This window comes from Triturus cristatus, chromosome 2_1 (assembly GCF_964204655.1).
Source record: "Triturus cristatus chromosome 2_1, aTriCri1.1, whole genome shotgun sequence".
Classification (NCBI taxonomy): domain Eukaryota; kingdom Metazoa; phylum Chordata; class Amphibia; order Caudata; family Salamandridae; genus Triturus; species Triturus cristatus.
The window spans coordinates 987,396,587-987,419,264 of NC_140581.1; the positions used below are offsets into that span (position 1 = coordinate 987,396,587).

Consider the following 22,678-nt stretch of genomic DNA (forward strand, 5'->3'; position numbering starts at 1 on the left):
TCGCCGCTGTTATTCACTTCGTCCCCGGATCGCCCCACTACTCCAATCCGGGGGGCCGGCGAGGAGAAGGCCGCAACCTTCAATCGATGCTCCCACCGGTGTTCGGGGTCCGATTCGAGCCCAAAAAACGGGTGGCGCCTCAGCTCGGGTTCACCGACACAGTCCCCTCAACAAGGACAGGATATCGCCAGGATTAATTCAGGAGGTCGCGGAGGTCCTCGGGAGCCTCGCACCTACGCGGCCATCTTGGTTGCGCGCTAGGCTCCTCCGTCTTTTTGATTATTTATCAGTTTACGGTAGGTGAGGGAAATGGCTTTCTTGGAGAGATGGTCTGTAAGGAGGCGGTCCCTAAGAGGTGAGGACTCGGGGAGATCGTCCCCTTGGGTTAAGGTCTTAGTAAGTGCGTGTTTAATTTGTAAGTAGCGGAACTGTTCCGAATCGGCCATGTGGTATGTTGTTTGCAGCTGAGTAAATGTCACAATTTTTCCCTTCCTCCACAAGTCTCCCACCCTCGAGATTCCAATGAGGTCCCAACGATCAAAGCCTTTGCTATTTCGGAGCTTACCCAATCTAGGGGTGTCCCATAGTGGCTTATGCTGGGTGATTACCCCGTCCCAACCAAGCATGCGCTGTGCCGTGTACCAGGTGTGAATCGTGTGTGCAGTGGGGGCAAATAGAGGGCGTACCTTGGCCTTATTATAGAGCGCCCCTAGTAGCCCATCTGTGCCAAGGGTGTGCCTATCCAGCTGTAAGGCCGGCTCATCCTGCGGGGCGTGGAGCCACTGGTTCACTATTATAAGTTGGTGAGCCCAATAGTACCACTTGACATTAGGTAGGGCAATCCCGCCGTCGTACCATCCCCTAGTGAGTTTGGCCATTGCGATGCGAGGAGGTCGTCCGTCCCAGAGGAGGAGGCTCACCTCCGCTTCAATGGACTTAAAATATGAGGGAGGGACGGGGTAGGTGTATTCTGGAGGGCATATAAGAACCTGTGGAGGGCCATCATCTTAAACAATGCCGCTCGGCCCACCAACGTCAGGGGCAGGGAGTGCCAGTATTTCACATCACTTTTGAGCCTTCTGAGAGGGGGTAGGCGGTTGCGCTCATAGAATAGAGTGGGATTAGGGGTGATGTGGATGCCTAAATATTTAAACCCGTCTTGACTAGTTGGGATGTTCACTCCTCTGGGGAGTGGCGGGGGAGTACCATGGAGAATGTACATGACCTGACTTCTCCCAATTGATTGTGTATCCCGAGAAGCGGCCATATGATGCACAGATGTCGAGTAAGCAGTTGATCGAATTGCTGGGGGAGGCCATATATAGTAAAATATAGTCCGCATATAGGGAAATGCGGTCCTCCCAGCCCTCCGTCCACTTGATACCCCGGACCACTGTGATTTTAGTATGGGTGACAATCGAAGCTATTCAAATTCCAAGTTTAAATGTCCGGGGTCAAATGACTGAATCTCTGCCCTGGGATCCAGCAAGTCTCAGATAGATATGACAGGGAGGGACACAAGGTGCCTCTGTAATGCAATATTTGTGCCTTTGTTTCAGTTCGCATTTAGCACATCCTAGTTGAGTTCCCTGTGAGAAGATTTATGGAGATTTGTAGTCCCTTCTGAGACTGACCTAAGGAGAGATTGCAATCATAGACTGCACTACCTACCCTCTGTGATCATCCCCCTCAATGGTCAGACACGAGTTTACTTGGTAACACGCATGTGCATTGGCAGAAGTCTGGCCATTTCTTTCTTTTTTAGTGTGGGCAGCACCAGTCTGCACAAGGGCACATTGGAACCACTCACCCCTATAATAAAACTGGCCGCAGTGTCATCTAAGGTATTATTGGTAATCACTCCTCATTGTAAACGCTTAGCATCCACGATCGAAATCCATTTTGAAAGCAGTTTGTTATAATTATGTTTAACTTCTTAAGAGGTGTCTACTGGGTAGGTCGCAACATTCAAATAAAATGGCGGCATCACACATCTACAAATGCGGGCAAAAAAATTAAAAGTCCTTCTGGCGTGCCAACTTCTTTTTTGCAGTACATAAATGCCCATTGAGATGCTGACAATGTTTTTTTTTTGGTTACCCATAAGAAAAAAACCATGTTTAAAGGGTAAATAATGTATTCTCAAAATTCACATTGCGATATTTCCCAGTTACAAAGTACACATTACTAGAAATATGCATTTATAAATGAACACTACTAGAAATATATATTTATATAAAACAAACCTTAATATAAAGTCTAAGGCTTATTTTAACCTGACGTTTGCCCAGCACATACTTCCCTTTCTTTAATGCTTGCTTATACCCCCAAACATTTTATTAATTTTCGTTTTCCCAAACTCGCACTGCATGCTAGGATGTCAGAGAGGCATAGTCAAGCATGGTTTGGTACTCTGAGTTCTCGTCACATTTATAAAATGAGCCTGGACCCCTCCAGCCAGGCTCTCACTCGGGCCCCTCAGCATGTCTTAACTGCAGTAACACCTTTGAAATGTGAAGGTGAAACTATCAGCCCTTCGGCCTTCGAAAAATTATCCAAAGGCCTATTCATGCCTGCTGCCCAGGTTCATGTTCCATCTGTGGCGGTGCAGAAGGTGAGGGGCAGCCGGTTTATGAGGTGGAGATGGGGAAATTAATGACTGAGAGGCTGATAGTGTCATTGGGAGAGAATATATGTAATAAAACAAAATAAATGTTTGACCGACGCTTTAGCTATTCATTTCAGCAGAGTAGACACTTGGAATACGTCAGCTTCCAACATTTCCAAGATATGTATGTTTTTGTCAGTGATAGCATAGATTTAGCCTTTAACGTTCTGAGCATTAACTGACCCAGCAGCCTGTCAAGCTCTGTGCAAACCTAGATTTCAAAGAGCTATTCAGGAATGTAAAGCCTTGTGCATTCCTACCGCCTTCCCCGTCCCTTCAGCTCACCTTTCGTTATTATTACTCGGCATACATTTAGCAAACTAGTCTGCCTTTCGCGTGCCAACTTTACGCCTTTTAGTAGTCCAGGGTATGGGTTTCAAAATAATTCCGTCTGGTGACTGATACGGTTTTGTAGAGTGGTACAGTCTTGTTTTTACAGCAAATGAACTTATCCCTTCCTTACAAAAAGTAAACTACCTGTAATGGTAAATTTTGCCATCCCACTTGGCTTTCTGTGGTGAAATACTGCAGGATATATGTTACGGTTACTTTATTTTGCTGCACTATTTGTATGTATGGCCTTATGTCATGTTGTAGCAAGTTGAGGGTATGAACCCTGCAGAGCAGCCATATGGTGGCTAGCTGAGGCAGGCAAATGGACCATCATGTAACAGGAATAAAGATGTTGCTTCAAAGAAGTTATTGCCTCAAGGACTTGTCTTAAATATACTTACTAGGTGTTCTGGGTAGGACAGCTCCTTCCTTGAGCGTGTGTGAGATAGGACTGTTGCCTTGGTATCTGCTTTGTAAGTAGACGCTGCCTTGCTGCAGAAGACTACAGCAAGTTCGGAGTCCTTCCTCCCTCAATTTCCGAGAAGAGGCTGAGTCTACACAATCTGTTAAATTCCAGTAGGAGGATAACAAAAAGCATCTTTTACATGTGAAATGCCATTTTTAGAAAAAAACGACACAGTTAAGATCGTCTCACAGGCCATTCAGATGAGTGGGAGACAAAACGTATGTTTAAGATTGGGCAAAAGAAGAATGGGACAAAATGATTGTTTAAGTTGCAGTGGTAACCCCAGAAGTAGAGCAAGAAATGTAGGTAATTCTGGCAAACTGTCTTTTCATGTGCTATCTGCACAATCCTGGTATTTTAATACAGGAACAGTGCAGAGTATTATTTCCTCCTTTCCCAGAAATAGATCTTGACAAGTCCATATGTCTAATTTGAAAGGAGGAGCTCATACAATTTCCCATACCCAGCAAAAAAACCAGTTTGTTGAACAGTTAAAATGTTCACTATGTTGGTGCATGCTATTCTGTAGAAAGTACTACAAAGAGGCTCCCCAATTGCCGCTTACTAATTATTCCACAAAAACATGTACCTTAAAATGCACTAAATTTGATGCTACCTTTTACCACTGCCTTTATTAAGTTCTGCTCTGTAAAGGGCTAAGCATCTATAGGCGGTCTGGCTGTCTGTAAATGCTTGAATTAAGACAAAACCTAAAAGAAAGAGAACTACTCAACATTAAAATTGTGAATTGAGCTACTTATTTTGTATGAAATAATGGTTGTGTGTATGTTCAGTCGTGCACACAGTCGAAGCTCTTCTTGCCAGCAATGTCTTCAATATATCATATTTTGACTATTGTACAATTTTGCAGCAACCAACTATGGCTCTCAGATGGCAGGACCACAGCTCTCTTACCCAGATGCCTTTTCAGGGAATCAGTCGCAACTTGCTGGTCCACCACAAAGAAAACTTGATCCAGACTCCGTTCCAAGCCCTGTAAGTAATATTTGCATGCAAATCTAAGGAATGGTAAATTTCACTTACCGTTGTTTCTCAAAATTCAAATGTAGTCCGTTTTATTTGAAGTTAAAACATTAAGGGGTTTGGCATAGTGGGAGCACCACGGTAAATTGGTGATGCTTTTGCCCCACAATCTCTTTCCCCTGATGTATTTAGAGTGATAAGAAGCATTGTATTTACACTGGTAAATCCTCAGCTGGCGCCCTGTAAACCAGGGCCATTGTTTTTTTCTGAAAAAAAACTCCTGCTTTTAAAGTTTGATTTCAAAAGACAAAAAACTTTGCTAGGCGGGCACATGAAACATGGCACTTGTTCACAAAGTCTTACATGGGGCCACAGCAGCAGATCCACGGAAGGCAGAACCAGCACCTGAAGCATGTGAAGAAATCTAGAACTGTGTACTACAACCGATGTCATGGATAGAAAGTTACTATTCAGGTTGCTGGCTTCAGATATTTGGAGTGCTTTTATCAAGCCTGTTTTAACATCTGTTTTTTGATGCATCTGTTATTTCAGTATTTGAAGTTACTGCCTTTTCTTCTGATGGGCTTAAGTTGAATTGTAGTCTGCTTTCGCCTTCTCATCTTATTTGTTGCTCTTTCTAGCCCAATCTAGTCTTTCTAGCCCCTTGGTGATGCTACTGCTAATTTAATGAAAATCTTGACTAAGTCTGAACTTTTACAAATAGGGTTTTATACCTGTGAGCTGTCTGGACCTCTCCCCAGCCTCATGAAATGTTGTGTCTTTTGCAAACGCATCCACTCTTGGGGTCTCACCTTGACTCAGTGCGTTTCCTAATCACCACACTGGCTAACTTTGTGTGCTTGACATGCTGCTCTGGAGCTGAGGCTTTGTTCCCAAAGGGGAGGACTTGCTATGCCATCTCTGTACCTGTGCACTCTAAACATCTAACAGTAGACTATAGATTCGCAGTGCTGTCATACATGGGAACTCTTGGGTCTGCTCCTTTTTTTCCCAAGATGTACTATCTTATTTCTGTTGATCAGTGATCTCGTTATCTGAATCACATTCTATGCTCTGGTGTATTATAGGGATTTCTTGTTCTGTGTTACTACTGGAGTATTGACAGGATCTGACCCGAGTTTCAGGACTGCCTGCTGTACCCTCAAACCTGTCAAGAATCAGGGTCTGTTACAACGGCATATGGAGTTACTACCCCATATGTGCAGTACAAAAAAGATTTGCCATTTTAAGAGTTCGCTTTACAGTATGACAAAGAATTGCCATTTTTTCTCAAATCTGCTTTAATCAGTACTTAGAAATAGTACTCGTATCTTTGTTTGTCTCTTTTTATACTATGTCTTTTCGTTCTTAGGTAACACTAACCTTGAGGTACTTTTAGACCTCTTGTTTACGAAGCTAATCGATAAACTCTCCTTAGAACTGGGCATCACCGGTTCTCACAACCACTAGGTCCTGAAGAACGCCCTACGACCCCCTCCTGGGGCACTGGATGGGCAGAAACATGTCGACCTTCTTTTGATTTGGACACTAACAAGTGCATTGGCCACATTATCTGACCTATTGCACGCACATTTTTTATATTTTTAAAAACAAGTCTCCTCACACACCGGACAGAATAAATATGAACTTTGGGGCAGTGTGAGAAAGGCATTTTAACGTCACAATTTCACTTTTTTGCACAACCATTTCTGATCACTACTGAAAAATTAGTGGTTCCCTCCAGGTGGAGGAAGCATAGTACAAAAGAGACCCAATGAAAATGCTGACACGTATAAATAAGGCGGAGAATCAAGATAAACCGCCACACCATCAATGATACGTGATTGAGGGTTCTCATAATACCTTCATTAGGTATTGACGGATAGAAACGGTTTAAGAACCCCCCTTTTTTCAGTTACAAGTGATCCATTCCCTTTGATTTTGAGTACATGACAGGAAGTAGAATGGATGACTGCTTCTTCTAGCTCCCCCCCCCCCTTTTTTGATTACAATTGATTAACCAATATGTCTACTAAATATGTCTAACAAGTAGTCCTTTTCGATTATTGGTCCTTAGTGAGGAACATCTTTCTATAGCTCTCTGTCAGGTATCTAATATTGAGGTTTGATGATTAAGTTTAAGATTAAGTTTGTCTTAAGGAGATTGCTCTAAATTTTGTCCAAGATAGGTTTGTCGGTTTCCAGTTCATATATTACTTGTTCTTAAGGTTCCGTTAAATGAATGAAGAGCAATTTATAAAGCCCACAGCTGCTTTGGAAATAAGCATCCCGGCGCTCACATAAGTAAGTGAGGGGACCATCAGCTTGCAATGAATGAAGAGTTACTTATACAGCAAATTTTTTCATAATAGGTCATCTGTCTTGAAGTTCATATATTACTTGTTCTTAGGATGCCATTAAAACATTTCCCTAAGCCAGCCCTCAACAGTTGGAATAGTGTCCATTTTACAAAGGCTCAAGATTCGCAGCTTGGCAACCGCTAGAGTTGTGGCAAACCAACAGCCAGACTTTAGAGTTACTTCAGGGTATAGTGACATTTGAACCAGCACGGGTGATTCTACCAAGTCTCCCATAATCCCTGACGGGGATGTCATCTCTTTCCAACCATTGTTCCAAAAAGTCTTCAGTATATGGCTCTCCCACACTATGTGGACGATATCACTGTCTGTTTGATGACATTTTAGTTACGAGGGGATGCAGGACATGAGCCCCTCCAAGGGAGGCGAGAGCGAGTAGGGAAGGATATGTTCTCCCTGTACAATCAGTAATGCACACTAATCCGTCAGCAGGAGCGAGGCTTCAACTATGGGTACGTGCAGAGTGAAAAACTTGACAACTGTAGGACTATAGGGACACGCCTCTCTTCCTCCCTTCTAAAAAAAGCTTCCGCCAACCCTTCCGTAGCCGGCAATTACAGGCCAATTTCGTTGCTGCCTTTCTTCTCCAAGGTCCTGGAGAAATGCGTAAATAAGGTTGTCGCTGATTTTGTCAAGACCAATTGTGTATTACATCCTAGCCAATCATTGTTCCGAGCTAATTTCAGTACTGAAACAGCCCTTCTGGAAATCTCTGAATCTATTAAAACCACACTTGATAAAGGAGGGAAGGCTGTTGTAATACTGTTGGACCTCTCTGCAGCTTTCGATACCGTGCCCCATGCCCTCCTTTTGGACAGACTCCAAGGATGTGGTATAAAGGGCACGGCTCTGCAGTGGTTCACATCATACCTGGAAAATCATCAGCAAACAGTCTGGTCTCCCCCTTTTGTGGCCCCTATCCTGCCACTTAATGTAGGTGTTCCACAGGGATCTATCTTAAGCCCCACTCTGTTTAATGTGTTTGTCCCCCTTGGTGCCGTGGGCAGACCAATACGGTGCGAAAGTCATATCTTACGCTCATGACACTCATTTGTTGTTCACGTGCGGTAAGGATGAGGTCTTGAATGGGTACGAGATAAACACCTGCCTGTCAGCAGTATTTGAGTGGTTTAAACAGAATCAACTACTGTGCAATTCTGAAAAATCCGAAATTTTCTTTTTGGGTCACGATCCGGGGGATGAGTGGCATGAATGGTGGCCCCTCCTGCTAACTTAGCCACAACCGTTAAGAATCTTGGGGTGAAAATGGACACGGACATGTCCATGAAATCCCAGGTCCAGGCTGTGGCAGGCACATGCTTTTGCCTACTGAAAATGTTGAGAAACTTCCTCCCACTACTCCCGGTTTCCCACAGGAAAACAATAGTACAAGTACTGATTCTGTCCCGCCTTGATTATGTAAATGTTCTTTATGTTGGCCTTCCTGACTATCTTCTTAGCCGTCTACAGGTGGTGCAAAACGCCGCGGCAAGAGCCATACTTATGGTGGACCTCGGGACACACGACTCGTCACCTGAAGTCCTTGCACTGGCTTTCAGTACGAAAGAGGACTAATTTCAAAGTCTTGGTGCTGGCTTATAAGGCCTTTCACAATACTGGGGCCTTTTATCTGAGAAACAGATGCCAGCACTATGTTCCATCCAGAAGTCTGAGGTCTTCAAATCAGCTGCTCTCGCTGATCCCAAGGTTCTCCCGCTCTCGTTTGGGCGGGCGTTCCTTCCAGGTGGTAGCTTCTCGACTCTGGAACAACCTGCCACTAGCCTTACGTCAGGTGCAGGACCTCCTCCGCTTTAGACGTGGATTAAAAACTTGGCTTTTTTTACAATAGGTCAGCGGCCCTGGGGCTGCCGGCACGGCTCTGTCACTGGTTTTTTTCTTTTCCTAGCGCCGGGACACTCCATGGAGTAGCCATGCGCTTTATAAGTACCCAGTAACATTAACATGATGCCCACAGGAGATCCTGATTAGGGAATTGAGAGTGAACACCTCTCCAGTAGACCGGGCTAGTAACCCTGCCTTTGCATGCATTTATGTTATATGTTTGTTTGTCCCCCATCTAACTACAAGGTAGACAGGGGACGAGACTCTGGGGCATATCTTTGTCCTGATGAAAGCCCAGCACCCCAATGGATCATTTTTCACTGGCTGAAACATGACAACTGTAGAGTAGGGTAAAAGGGCTATTATTCCCCTTATGTTTATCCACGTATTTAGTTTTTAACCATACCTGAGCAACCACTATTAAAAAAAAAAACCTGGGTTACTCAAGGTATTTTTATTCTATGAGACCTCAGCTGCTACCGAGTATCAAAAGTGCTCCCTGGGACATGGTCGAGCCCATCCTGGTTTTTAGGAACCAGGATGAGACCCAGTGATGTATGCCACTGCTAGAGTGGATGAGGGTCTAACAAAATAATTAGTTCTTTTTCCAGTGCAGACAGCATAAACAGTGATTGTCATATAGCATCAGACAAATTCACTAGGTGAGGATAACCATTTGTTTGTATTATTGTTTGATGACATCTCCAGCAGTTTGAGTTGCCGAAAATATCTGCCTGTACCAACCATGGTGGGGACCAGTGTTTTCACTGCCAGATTTTGTAATACCCTAGCTTTAGCCAGGCCTCCCCTAGGTATTTGTCATGATGCAATAAAAGTACCGACCAGCCCATAGAAGTATAATCTATTTGCAGCCAATTAGGCCACCATTTATATGAGTTGAGTTTGTACTGGATGTGAAAAAGCTCCCCAAGCATCCTGCAGTAGGGATTTTGGAAGGGTGAAAGTTTGGGCTCTCAGAGTTGCAGCTAAGCAATGCCAGTGCATTTTTTGACTGTCTCTCCAGATCTGGTTTGTCGAGACTGTGAATAAGGCATAGGCCTCTGCAAATGACATAAGTTAAATGACAACCAATAAAATTCTGTATGGGATATTCGAAAGCCACCATATTCTGGGCTTGTGTGTAGTGTCAATGTTTAACCTAGGGTTCTTTCACCCCAGACAAACAATTTAATAATCCGGGAGAGATCCATCAGTATTGCTTTTGGTTTCATTAGGTGAGCATTGCGAACACATAGTTGAACCTGGGTGCGATATTCATTTTTAGATCAAAGCCTACCAGACAGTGCAGCTGTCTGGCTTGCTAAAGACATCTTAGGGACATTCAGCAAGATTCCCTGGGAATGCATTCTGCACTTTGCATACCATTGAATTTGTGGTTTAGAACTCACATTTTCTGGCTTTCTATTTTCTGGCTTAATTTGTTTTAGCTGTCCAGGTTCAGTTCGAACCTGCTGAGGAGCAAAGCCTTTTCATACTACCTCTCCTTGTATTCTTAGATGAGTGCTCCTTCCTATAAAAAGGCCTGTAAATCTTGTTCTTATAAAATCTTTGGTTTTATACTCATCCTCACAGCGCAAAACCACACTGTTCCATAAGCCCTGATGAAGTTCCACAAACTGTGATTTGGGAGCGAAACGCGTTGGCTGGTTTTTATGAAAAGAAAAATATGGAATAAAGAAAGAATTTGAAGAAAACCTATAAAGACTAAAATTGTTTTCTTCGGTGCACCTCCGTGTGGTAAAACCGTCTTTAACACTTATCCAGTCTGCAACCAATTGGAGGCTGTTGGTTAAAGCTGCAAATTTCTCCTATGCACCTCATACACATGGATGGATAGATAGGTGTATCATCTCTGTAAGTGTGGAGATATAATTTTGCGGGTGTAGAACATAAAGCAGTGTCTTAAAGAAGATGTTAAAATCCATGTGATGAGAAGGGATCCCTGAGATACACTTGAGACCACTTGGAAAGCCATGGGGAAATTAACAATTCTTCTTGTTTGATCCACTTCTTCCACTTAGCTAAAAAAAACTGAAACCACTCGATGTTTGACCATTCCCATCCAGGCAGCATGTAGCATTCTGTGCTGTAGGTGGATACGGTCTACAGGGTCAAAGACCGAATAAGGTTAGCATAAGCAGAGAAAATGCCCATTAGTCTGCCTGAGCCAGAACATCGCCCAAAATTACAACCACATTTATCGCCGTTTTGCATGAAGTTGGAAGTGAATCCTGAATTAGTTTACCTTCCATCGTTTGGATTAAAGATTCCACTAACTCTTCAATGATTTAGGGTGACTGTGGCCATGGCCGTTGATAGTATGATAAACGCACTTGTGCCATGCATAACCTTATTATTCGGCTGAGTCAAGAGAGAAAGGGACCTTTGAGATCTATATTATTGTAGCAAGGTTTTTGGCATATTTGCTCAAAAATTATCATCCAGGGAGCAAGTTGGTTTAAGTGGGTTTTGTCAGTTTAATGATCTCTGATTCCTTCAGTATTTTGAAAGAGAAGCAAAGTGGTGTGTCCTTTTCAATTCGGGCTTTCCTCTCCAGCTCCCACTTTGTGGCCTTTTGAAGGATAGATGTCTTTGACATTTTGGGTGCGAAAGCAAGTAGAGTTTTCACAGCATGCAGTAGATGGTATCGGATCATCCAAACCTTCCAGAGTGTCACGTGGGTTTGAACGATCAGAGAGTGGTGAATAATGACCTTTTTATTTTGGGATTCCTTTGTGCCCATTAAAATTGCCTTTTTATAAACCACCATGGCTTCATTTAGAGCAGCCCAATTATCTTCCAGATCTTGGTAGTAAGACTAGCAAAGTGACATAGTAAAACTACAAAACCTGGGGCACAACCAAAGCAATCGCGGACTGAATTTACACCTATAAGTAATTTCAAACGCCTGATATGTGTAACTGATATACAGTCTGGTATAATTGCCTTTGCATAGTAATCTGCAATGAGACACGAACTTTAGAGATCTTCTTTTCTGGAGAGCATATAAAAACAGCAACAACATATCCCTGGCTGAGCACAGCAGAACATTTGTCGACAGCATGCAGGAAGAATTTTACAAATTCATAATAAATGACAATCACAAGAGGTGCCTCTGTCATTCTCTAAGCAAGCAAACATTGATTCTGATAAAAATACCAAAGTCACAGAAGGAAAAATAATCTTCCAGAACAGAGCCCTTGCTCAAATTTCCCTAATAATCTCTCATCCAATGTGTTGCCTGTTGAACAGGACCAAAGCGTAATATAGGGCCCGGTCTCTCTTCCACACTTCTCGAAGTCTCTGATCCTACAACCGTTAAACCTACATTTGATGCCACTCTTCTTTACCTCATCGTTTGCCCCCTTTTTAGCCCAATATGTATTAGTTGTATTTTTCTCCTTTGACCCCATTTCTACTGTAATTATCCATGTTTATTATGCTTTTTTTGATGTTGCATTTATTACCTTCCTTCCATCCTTTTTGTAAAGCGCTCCGATATCCTTCGGGATCTTGTTCGCGCTATATTAAACATTATAAATAAATAAATAATAGTTTAAATCATGGGGTTGATCTGTGACCTCTTTTTTGCCCATTATTTCAATATTGGCTAAAGGGATGAGCATGCACCTCTCCATGCTTTGCAGAATCCTGCCTCTTCAAAACCTTCTTGTCAAACTGAACTAACAAGGTTTATTTTCTTGTACCGTCTAGATTACTGCAGTGTGAGCTGCATGGGCCTGCCAAAGAAACTGTGATACCGGCTTCAAAAATGAACCCAGGCAAGATGTGCCTGAACTTAAAAATTTTACAGTGCTAAAGCTGCCCTGAAATTCCTTGCGGGACTCCCATTCAGATCACTGCACAACATCAATAATTCCTGTTGGAAGAAAGGCCCATTTTATTTTTAAATGTTGATACTACATTCCATCCGCGCCGGAAGCCTCCAGTCAACATTGTTGAATTTGAGCCTACGACATCCCTCAACCAGCTGAGGCAATGCAGCATGCCCCTGGGAGGGGAGGGGCCTAAACACTGGAATGTATTCCTCAACTCAGACCTGAATCCGGTTAGCTAGGTATTGGGTAACTCCTTAGAACAGGGATTTTCATGTAATCATTTGTCTGAAGGCTTTTGCAGGGTTGTGCCCAAAGAAGTTTGTGTGTTGAGTTTTACGGTACTGTACCGGCGACCTGTGGACTCTTGTTCTACGGTTTTGCATGCTCTTCTTCAATTGTACAGGTTCTGTGCTCCGACCTAATTGCAAGACGACAGCCTTCACTTTACAAAACATCCTGGCCAAAGAAGTAAATCCACAGGCATCAGAGCAACTGATAGCAAAGGCTTGTTTTGCTGAGACTGCCCCGGCTACAAAGCATAACTTGTCATCGTGATGTCATGCCGTGGCATGGTGTCAACGGTGCCGTTACCTTCCACTCATAGATAGCACTTATTAAGGCCATTGAGAGAGAGAACATTACTGGAAAGTACAAGACAACATTCGATGGGCAGACTCAGTCAATGGATGTCAAAATGTTGCGGCAGTTGTCACCCAGAAATGTCACAGTCATAGCACAGCTGAGCCCTTTGGACAGCTGCAAGTAGCAAGTCATGATCACATAGTCCCTCATAATGAGTTGGCCGGACTTCGGTGTGGAGATACCGGAGGCCAGAATCCGTTATCAGCTGGTATCTCCGCACCAAAGTCCAGCCATTGCGATTTCTATTTGCTGAAATGGAGGATAACTGTCCGGACTCGACTTTATCTGCAATGTTCTATCTGCTCTGAGGATGGGAAATGTGTCAGCGGGAGTGCCAGTGGAGGGGGTAGGGCGGTCATAGATGCATGTGGAGGGGAAGCATTTTTTACTCCCTCTTGGACTGTTGCAAGGGGTGGGTAAGGCAGGACAATGGTGCTGCCGAAGCCCCTGCCCACCAGTTACATTGACGGGCCCAGAATGACCAGGCCCGGAGTTTTCAGGCATGACCATTCCAGGCCCAGACACACTTGGATTTCACCCGGAGTTATTGCGCCAGGTATTTGTTGAAAGAAAATGTACAGAGTGCATTGCCTGGAAGTGTGCTTCTCGTACACCTGTCTTCCGTGCTAACCAAGCAGGTCGGGTGGGCAGCACAGCTTCTTGTCCCACTTCGGGCACAAGATAGACAAACTGACTTTGTTTTACCAGTAAGGCAGCAGTACAAAACAAGCATTGGCAATGCCAGTTTTTCTTGCTTACCTTTCCATACAAGCAAAACTAATTGGCATAGCAATTGCTTGTTTATAGTAGTCTTCAACGTCTGTGAAGATCGATGTATATTTTTCCACTTCTGCTGCAATTTTTATAGTGAACAGTATGTGGCACAGAAATGCAGCAAACTGGTATTTATACATTTTAAAGTTAGCCCCACTTTTGCTATGGATAAGAACCTGGTTGAACCCGGAGCTTACAATGAATCATAATATCCTAAAAGAATGCTCTAAATTGGATAATTGGAAGAATATTCAGTGGTTGTCTCATATTAAATTGACTGCAAAGATGATAGGACGACCTGAACTTTTTTCCAATCCCGAAAGTTTAAGGAAAGCTGATTTAAGGTGGGTTAAGACGTACTTTATTAAGCACTGCGAGGTGGAGCGAGAATCTCAAGAACTCAGTAAAACTTCAGTTAGGGCTCACCTCTTGCTTAATTTATCCACGGTCATGCACCCATATTTATCTACGGTTACGAATAATTACCATAGGTGGCTTTTGATAAAGTTTCGTTTTAACCAAATACATCAGGTTTTAAGTGTTCCGCAGGGCTGGTTCAGATTTGAAGATGGGGTTCCCTGCAGATGTGACAATTTCTCCGCCCAAGATACGATGCATTTCTCATTTTTCTGTCCATTTTACCTAGAGGCCAGGAAAAGGTTTATCCGACCTATATTGAGAAAGGAGGCTTTTGTCCAGGCAAAACCAGCATTATTATTCCTGCAACTAATGGAATCACCTACAACTATGTTCTGTGTGGCTAGTTTTTTGGTTGCCTGTATTAGATCAAGGAAATTGAGATTGACAGCTTTGGAAGAGATCAATTAGTTTCTATATTGTGAATCACCGGGGAAAAATTTATTTATTTTTTTAACATGTATATGATGGACTGTCTTCTCTTTTTATCTGTATAAAATGTCCTGTACACTTTTATGATTTTAATTAATCGAATAAAGTGGTTTTGATTGATTGATTGATACATGGCTTTGATGCTGCTTACAGAGCAAAACCGATGACAAATTTACCAATGGTGAAACCAAACAGCTGCTTTGGGCGGGTTAAACAGAAAGGGACAAATAAGAGCAAGGCAACTGAGATTCGCATGAAAGCCATCCAATCTTGAGCAAGGACTGGCTCTAGTGGCATGATATAAAACCCTGTCTCTGGCAGATGCCTCGAGCTTTCTACAGTGTGACTGCAAAAAGACCATTTTCTGTTTGAACAAAATGTGATTTGTGTGTCCATTCCATTTGACATATTTGTTGCTCAACAGCCCCACCCCCATTTACTCTTTTGATTTCTATTTTCCTTGTTACCTTTTTTTTTTTGCCATTATACACTTTCTTCTGCTTATCTTAATTTACAACTATATTTGTACTAATGTACCCTCGTTAATGTTTTGAAATTCAACACCAACATACTCCTGTTCTGTGTTTTTTATGCAGAACCACACTTTTGGCAATTAGTGCTATGCTTCTTACCTTTCGCTGTAACCTATGCTGGCGCGTGTGCACACTAGCGCTAAAATGTGCACATTTAGTTCATTTGTCACTCACCCGTACATAGTTGTTCAACGACCAATTCTGCTGTTGTGAAACACGCTTTGTGTGGTTCTCAGGTGGATGTTGGCAGTTGCCTAAAATGAATACATATGTTATTGTGTAATGGAACTTTACGATATTTCTATGTAAATTCATATATGCTACCATGGCCAGGCTTTCTGACACACGCACCTATCAATTAATCATTAACTTTATTCACATTTAATAAATGCTTAAAAGTACATAAAAACACTAAAATATATACATCATAGAAATGTTTTAAATATTAAAATAGAAAACAGCATACTATGGCCTAGTCCATGTCAGAGAGGCAGAACACATAAATGGAAGACAATAACATGTGCACTAAAACATTAGACTTGCATAGCACTGAAATTCAATAACCAGTAATTAAGATTCGGTTAAAACAATTTCTCTAGCAGAAGACCCCTTTCTAGTCATTTAGACTGAATGTAGGAAGCTCGCTGCCATAAAACATATGAAAGGAGTTTCCAGAGTATTTATTACTGCGAGAGCTTGAGAATGTGAGTGTAGGCTCAGTTTTCTCAGCAATGTAATAATACAGTTTTCCTCAATTCTGTAACATAAACAGAAAAATTAGAGATGAGAAATGGATTGAGTAGACTGCTCTTCACAAGGACAGGGAGACAACTTATTAAAAGAATGTACTTTGGACGGGTAGCCAACCATTAGAGGGAAGATAGTTCAACCTTAACCTTGTCAGTAAAAAGCTGTGCATATTATTAGAGACAAAAGAAAGATAAGAAGAGTGGCCAAATGCCACCGAGGGCAATGCCTGGTAAGTTAGCACCGTGATTTTGGAATGATTTTGCTGCCATCTAACCTGATCACACTTGGCAGCAAATAGATCTCTTAATATCAATTTGGGAAAGGTCACTAAGTGAGATTGCGAATTATACAGGATTGCTACACCCAAATCATTAAAGGACCGCTTCACTTATGCTAACCAAGGAATGCTGGAAACACGATCAAGAGTAACAATGTCCCCAAGCACCATTTGATTTCATTTAACAGAATTCTTTTTCCAAAGTGATAGCCATAATAAAAGCGGAGCCAGTTTGATGGAATCAATTATAAAGGGGAGACCTTATTCTCATTTGAGGCAAATTTCCACAGTGCTGCTATACTCTTTTTCAGAAGATTCGCCCTATTAGCCACCATTGCAGACTAGTTTAATTTAGAATCAAAGAAAATTCCCAGATACATAAAGTTTTCCACTTCTTCTGGCTTTCTGACTCACGTACCTATCAGTTCAGCCGGCAGTTGTGCAATTGCCACCTGAAAAAGTCTGTGTGAGTTTGAAAACTCATGCGTGATTCATACTTGTATTTTATTTCCAGTTGTAGAAGTGAGATTCATATCAGTCTCACTGGTGCAGGGACACCCTTAGTCTACGGGTTCACAAAATGAGGATCAACACTGGAGTGGAAACAAAATACAAGTTTATTTCACTCATGAGAGGAGTCCCATCACTCAGACACAGCAAACATGGCATTTATACTTTTCGGTGCCTCGTGAAACACATTGAAACCACTTCGTCATTGTTACATAATGCTTACACAACCCCTTTCGGCATTTTTAGGTCTCGGGACCATCCGGTCGGCAGACCGGAAGTCCGGAGATTTAATGTCATTGAGAAGAGGGGCTTGCACCCGCCCCTCTTCGCTCCTGTTCTCCATTGGCTGGCCTCTTAAATGCTGGCCAGCCACTGGAGAAGAGGTCCAGTCACTCCGTTGAAGCCCCGTCTTTTTCGGATCGGGGGGCGTGTTTTTTGCGAGAAGTCTCAGGGAGGAGACAACAGCAAAACACGCCCCCAGATCCGAAAATGAGGCTCCCTTTCTCCGAGGCATTTTCGCTGTGCCTCGGAGAAAGGCGGTGGTGTCCCGGCGTTGCTCCCTCACCTGATCTCCTTCGTACTCCCACGCTGGCTCCTGCGTGGTGTCTCCGGTCTTGCTGTTTCGCCGGAAGTAGATCTCGCCCGCCGTCCCGTGTTCTGTTCAGCCTCTTCCAGAGTATCATTCCTCGCACCTCCTTACATCGCTCCCCGCGGAACCTTAGAGAGCCGCTGCGGCCGGTGTGTTTGGGCGGCTATGGCCCTGAAGAGGATTCAGAAGGTGAGAGTGGATTCAGGGCAGCGGAGCGTTTTAGGAATCCTGCTGTCGTCAGTCGTTTGCCACCGTTGCACGCACTAATGCGTGGTGTCTCCGGTCTTGCTGTTTCGCCGGAAGTAGATCTCGCCCGCCGTCCCGTGTTCTGTTCAGCCTCTTCCAGAGTATCATTCCTCGCACCTCCTTACATCGCTCCCCGCGGAACCTTAGAGAGCCGCTGCGGCCGGCAATAGGTTGAACGAGCAAGGTTTTAACTTTTAGGGGTACTGGATTACTGTTTTAGCACTGACAGACCATACATGTATACTCTATGCAACGCCCACTTGGAAAGCGTCGCCAGAGAACAGCATCTCATTCTGCCTTTAGACTACTGCAAATGCTACCGGGCACCGAAGTGGAAACGCTCTTGAGAGCTCGTGCATATATGTTTCAATGTCGTTTGATATAACGTGTTATGTTTCAGTGCCGTTTGTTATATAACATGGTGTGTTCAGTGCCGTTTGTTATAACGTGATGTGTTTCAGTGCCGCTTGTTATACCGTGACGTGTTTCAGTGTCGTTTGTTATAACGTGATGTGTTTCAGTGCCGTTTGTTATAGCGTGATGTGGTTCAGTGTCGTTTGTTATAGCGTGACGTGTTTCAGTGTCGTCTGTTATAACTTGACGTGTTTCAGTGTCGTTTGTTATAACGTGATGTGTTTTAGTGTCGTTTGTTATAACGTGATGTTTCAGTGTCGTTTGTTATAACTTGATGCCCTTCTAAGCACTGAAGACGAGTGCGGACTGTTGTCCCGCATACACTGTCTAACTCTAAACCATATCTCTTCCCAGCACGGTAACAATCTGCCTCCCTTCACGTCTCCAGTTGGACACAGTGCACTCAGCCCGGTCATTATCCTTTTAATTTACACTCTGACTGTCCATGCGTACAAGAAGCACCCCGTATTTAGAACCTCACATGTCATGCAGGCGCCGCTGCATGCTATTTATGAAACCAGACTCATTCTGCAGCGCAAACCCACAAACAACTTCCGAGAGCACAGATCTATCTGTTCATAATAGTGTGCACAGCACCAGCTTCAATCGCCCGTAAAGGAGCTCTATCTAGTAACATGTTTGATAAAAATAATACACCTCAACATTCACGTGCGACGCAGGGTTTCTCCACATGTCGGAGGCTTTTAGGTTGGCACATGCAGGCCGCGGAAAGTTACAGAAAGTGTGAGGTTAGGTGTCCGCTCTCACAGAAGTAACGGCAGGGGAAGGGTCGGGTGAATGCTCCGTCTGCACTGCACACCCAGACACCCAAACTAATCTTCTCCCAGCAACCATCCCCTCATTAGTTTGGTTTTCCCTGTAAAAAAAAACAGCTCTCCGTGAATGCATAGCACGTGTTCTAACTCTAAACCATATCTCTTCCCAGCACGGTAACAATCTGCCTCCCTTCACGTCTCCAGTTGGACACAGTGCACTCAGCCCGTTCATTATCCTTTTAATTTAGACTCTGACTGTCCATGCGTACAAGAAGCACCCCGTATTTAGAACCTCACATGTCATGCAGGCGCCGCTGCATGCTATTTATGAAACCAGACTCATTCTGCAGCGCAAACCCACAAACAACTTCCGAGAGCACAGATCTATCTGTTCATAATAGTGTGCACAGCACCAGCTTCAATCGCTCGTAAAGGAGCTCTATCTAGTAACATGTTTGATAAAAATAATACACCTCAACATTCACGTGCGACGCAGGGTTTCTCCACATGTCGGAGGCTTTTAGGTTGGCACATGCAGGCCGCGGAAAGTTACAGAAAGTGTGAGGTTAGGTGTCCGCTCTCACAGAAGTAACGGCAGGGGAAGGGTCGGGTGAATGCTCCGTCTGCACTGCACACCCACACCCAAACTAATCTTCTCCCAGCAACCATCCCCTCATTAGTTTGGATTTCCCTGTAAAACAAACAGCTCTCCGTGAATGCATAGCACGTGTTGGCATGACTGGAACTGACACCATCATTGTAGGTTTAGATTAATCTTCAGAGAAATGCGCAGCAGAAAGGATGGAAACGCGCCATGCCCTTTAGCGTGGGCGAACTGGGCCCAGGGCGCCAGTCTTCAGAAGCGCGCGCGGAACTCTCTGCAGTAAAGTCCTACAGACAGCAGCGTCCCTCATGCTTGACTCCAATGGGTCAGACTTATCTGCTTTTATTCATTTTTCCTTGACGCATGCGCCGTTTTGCACCTGATCAACCCATTCTTTTCCTTTCCATTTAATGTTCACCCCCTGCCGACACACAACGCCGCCATTCGCACCAACAACAACTCGGCGGTAGGTAATCTAGCTATCATGTGACGAGCGAATAATTATTTGGTGGAAGTGCCGATAGGTTTGTGTTATGAGGCAAGTTACTGTTTTGATGTGGGAATGTCCTGTAAAAACAAAATGGGCCCCGGCTATCTTAATTTATTTAACAGCTGCAGAGATGGCGCCACATTTCTTTCTGCACACGGCGCTATTTACCTGAGCAAAGGCCGGCTCTGGTTGGAAATGAATTTGAATAAATTGGTATGAATTGGGCCCCAGGAATGGCGAATACACACTCACTGACCAGGGAATTCAGCTGGACTGCCTGGGTCCATGGAGGGGCATATCGGAGCTGGGAATGTTCTATAAATGAACACGGCCGGGGCTGTGGCTGAAACGCGTCATGGCATTTATTGTGCGAATAAGTAATTTTTTAAAAGAAGCTGGTATCTCCGCCTGGGCCAGTAAGGATTTGTTTGTGAGAGACGGGAAGAGAGTGAGTGAGTGTGTATGTATTGTATGTATAGTTTGTTCATATGGAAGTTGGGGAATCCCTCTTCCCTGGGCCATTTTTAATTTTAACCTGGGCTAGCTAACATGCCCAGGGCCATGCTGGATATTCACGACGTTCCCTTGAAAGAGGTCTGTGAATTCTCCTTACCTTGGTAGCCTGAATTAAACTGTAGATGATTCTGGGCCTAATTCACACAGATTTTGTTTTAACTTACACCGTTCTTTCTCCTGGCTTACTCTAAATTTCCAGGAAAAAGGCAGGGGTATCCACGGCATTTCAAGATTAAGGGCCTCATGTAGGTAGCCAAATACCGGTCGGTAACGGCCGATTTTCGGTAATTATACCGTTACCGACCGGTATTTTGGCTATTGGTATGTAGGGGGACAATTATTGGTTTCGGAATGTACCGAATCGGTAAAATTACCGATTCGGTAATAATACCGAATCGGTAATGTTACCGAATCGGTAACTTTTCCGAATCGGTAATTTTACCGATTCGGTACATTCCGAAACAAAAATCGAGATGTAGGGGGAGTGTGTGGGTGTGTTTACGAGTCGGTATTTACCACCAACTTAAAGTTGGTGGTAAATAATCAATGTATGTGTTTATGCATTTTTACGCGCGTAGCAGTGTGCAATGTGGCATACATACATGCCCTTAGGGCATGTATGTGTGCCACATGTGTACACATGGCCGAATCAGGGGTGCAACAGGGTGTCAATGTGACACCCTGCCACCCTTGCATGTGTTCACCACATTACCGAATCGGTATTTACCGATTCGGTAATGAGGCATACCTTCCCATCAATGGGAAGGTATGCCTCATTACCGAATCGGTAAATACCGATTCGGTAATTACCGAATTGTAACGAATCGGTAAAAAATACCGACTCATTACCTACATACGAGTTACCACTTCTAAAATACCGATTCGGTATCGTTCGGTATTTTAGAAGTGGTAACTGGTATGCTACCTACATGAGGCCCTAAGACATTAATATTACAAAAGTAAGTCAGGCTTGCTCATAGCAAACTCTTTATAATTAGACCCCAAGTGTTATTAAACAATAAAAGTGTTCGTGTCCATTTCCATCCATTCGTTCTGTTGTGGTCATTGGTGGCTATATCTGGCCTCTCCCTTACTAAATGATGTTGTATCCCGAGGAAATGATTGACACTGGCTGGCCCTCCCTCCCGCCCCTCTAACTTGGAAAACCAGATATGCGCACTTCCTGTGACTCTGCCCAAAGGCCAAATCATTTGTCATAGCCGTGTTTCTCTTTAACTCGCTGCTGTACTCCGCACCCAGTGCTTTCCCCTCCGGTGCGGGCATCTGTGCTCCCCTCTAAATTGGAGAATCTAATTTCGCCTCCTGTCGGACGCATATCTAGATGTCAATTACATGCAGCCTCCCCAGTCTCATTAGCTTCTCATCGAACGGCCTCTCCAGAGACGTGCTGCAAACAATGTTATTTCCGCCTCAAGACCCCGCGTCCCATTTCCAAAGACTAAAAGCCTATTTACAAGCAACGAGATAATTTCCCACAATTTCCAACTACTGATTTTAAGCACAAGCATGCTTTCATCAACGGAGGGAAACCCTTGTGCCTGTCAAAAAGGCCAAGTTTCGCGTAATGTCTAGATAGAGCAAAACACTGCACTTCAGGGACTTCGATGAGGTATTTTTCTTTAAGTGGTCGCTATTTCATCTTCAACTGATTGAAATCTTTGTAGACCCAAGAAGCTTTTTTTTCTCCTAAACATTCACGACCGGTGAAGAGAGGTAACCTCAGCGGCTCTCGCACCCATAAATCCACACACCTCCGCATAATGTGTATTTCCTTTGAACAATGCCTATGACACAGATGAAAAGTAAACCGATGTAATGAGTGGAGGGGAGAGAGGCACTGGTACAGGCAGAGCATTGGCACCCACACTCAGCACCCACATCAAGTCTGCTACAGAACACTACATCTAGAACAGATTGCAACGCATTGATTTTAGAAGTGAAGCAGCCATTAGACACCCTGTAGGTAACGGAACCTCTGCCGTGGGATTGCCGCTGGAGTCCCTATCACGGGGCATATGAACGGTGGAGCTCTGTCAGTTCTGCTTTGCCAGCTTCTGCAGAAGCATCCTCAAACTCTGCCAGGGGACTTGGCTCAGTTATAAGTCAATGTGTCAGTGCAGCGGTTGAGGGGCACCCGAGGGTCGCCAGTGTGAACC

General features: G+C 43.9%; 1 protein-coding gene across 1 annotated transcript in view; it reads left to right on the forward strand.

The window, feature by feature from the left end:
- The window catches only part of SEC24D (SEC24 homolog D, COPII component), a 553,336-nt gene that overhangs the window by 102,351 nt on the left and 428,307 nt on the right, over positions 1-22,678 (forward strand). The window contains exon 6 of the mRNA XM_085634340.1: positions 4,339-4,463. Within this exon, the coding sequence (XP_085490466.1) occupies positions 4,339-4,463 (125 nt within the window). The remainder of the gene's footprint in view (positions 1-4,338; positions 4,464-22,678) is intronic.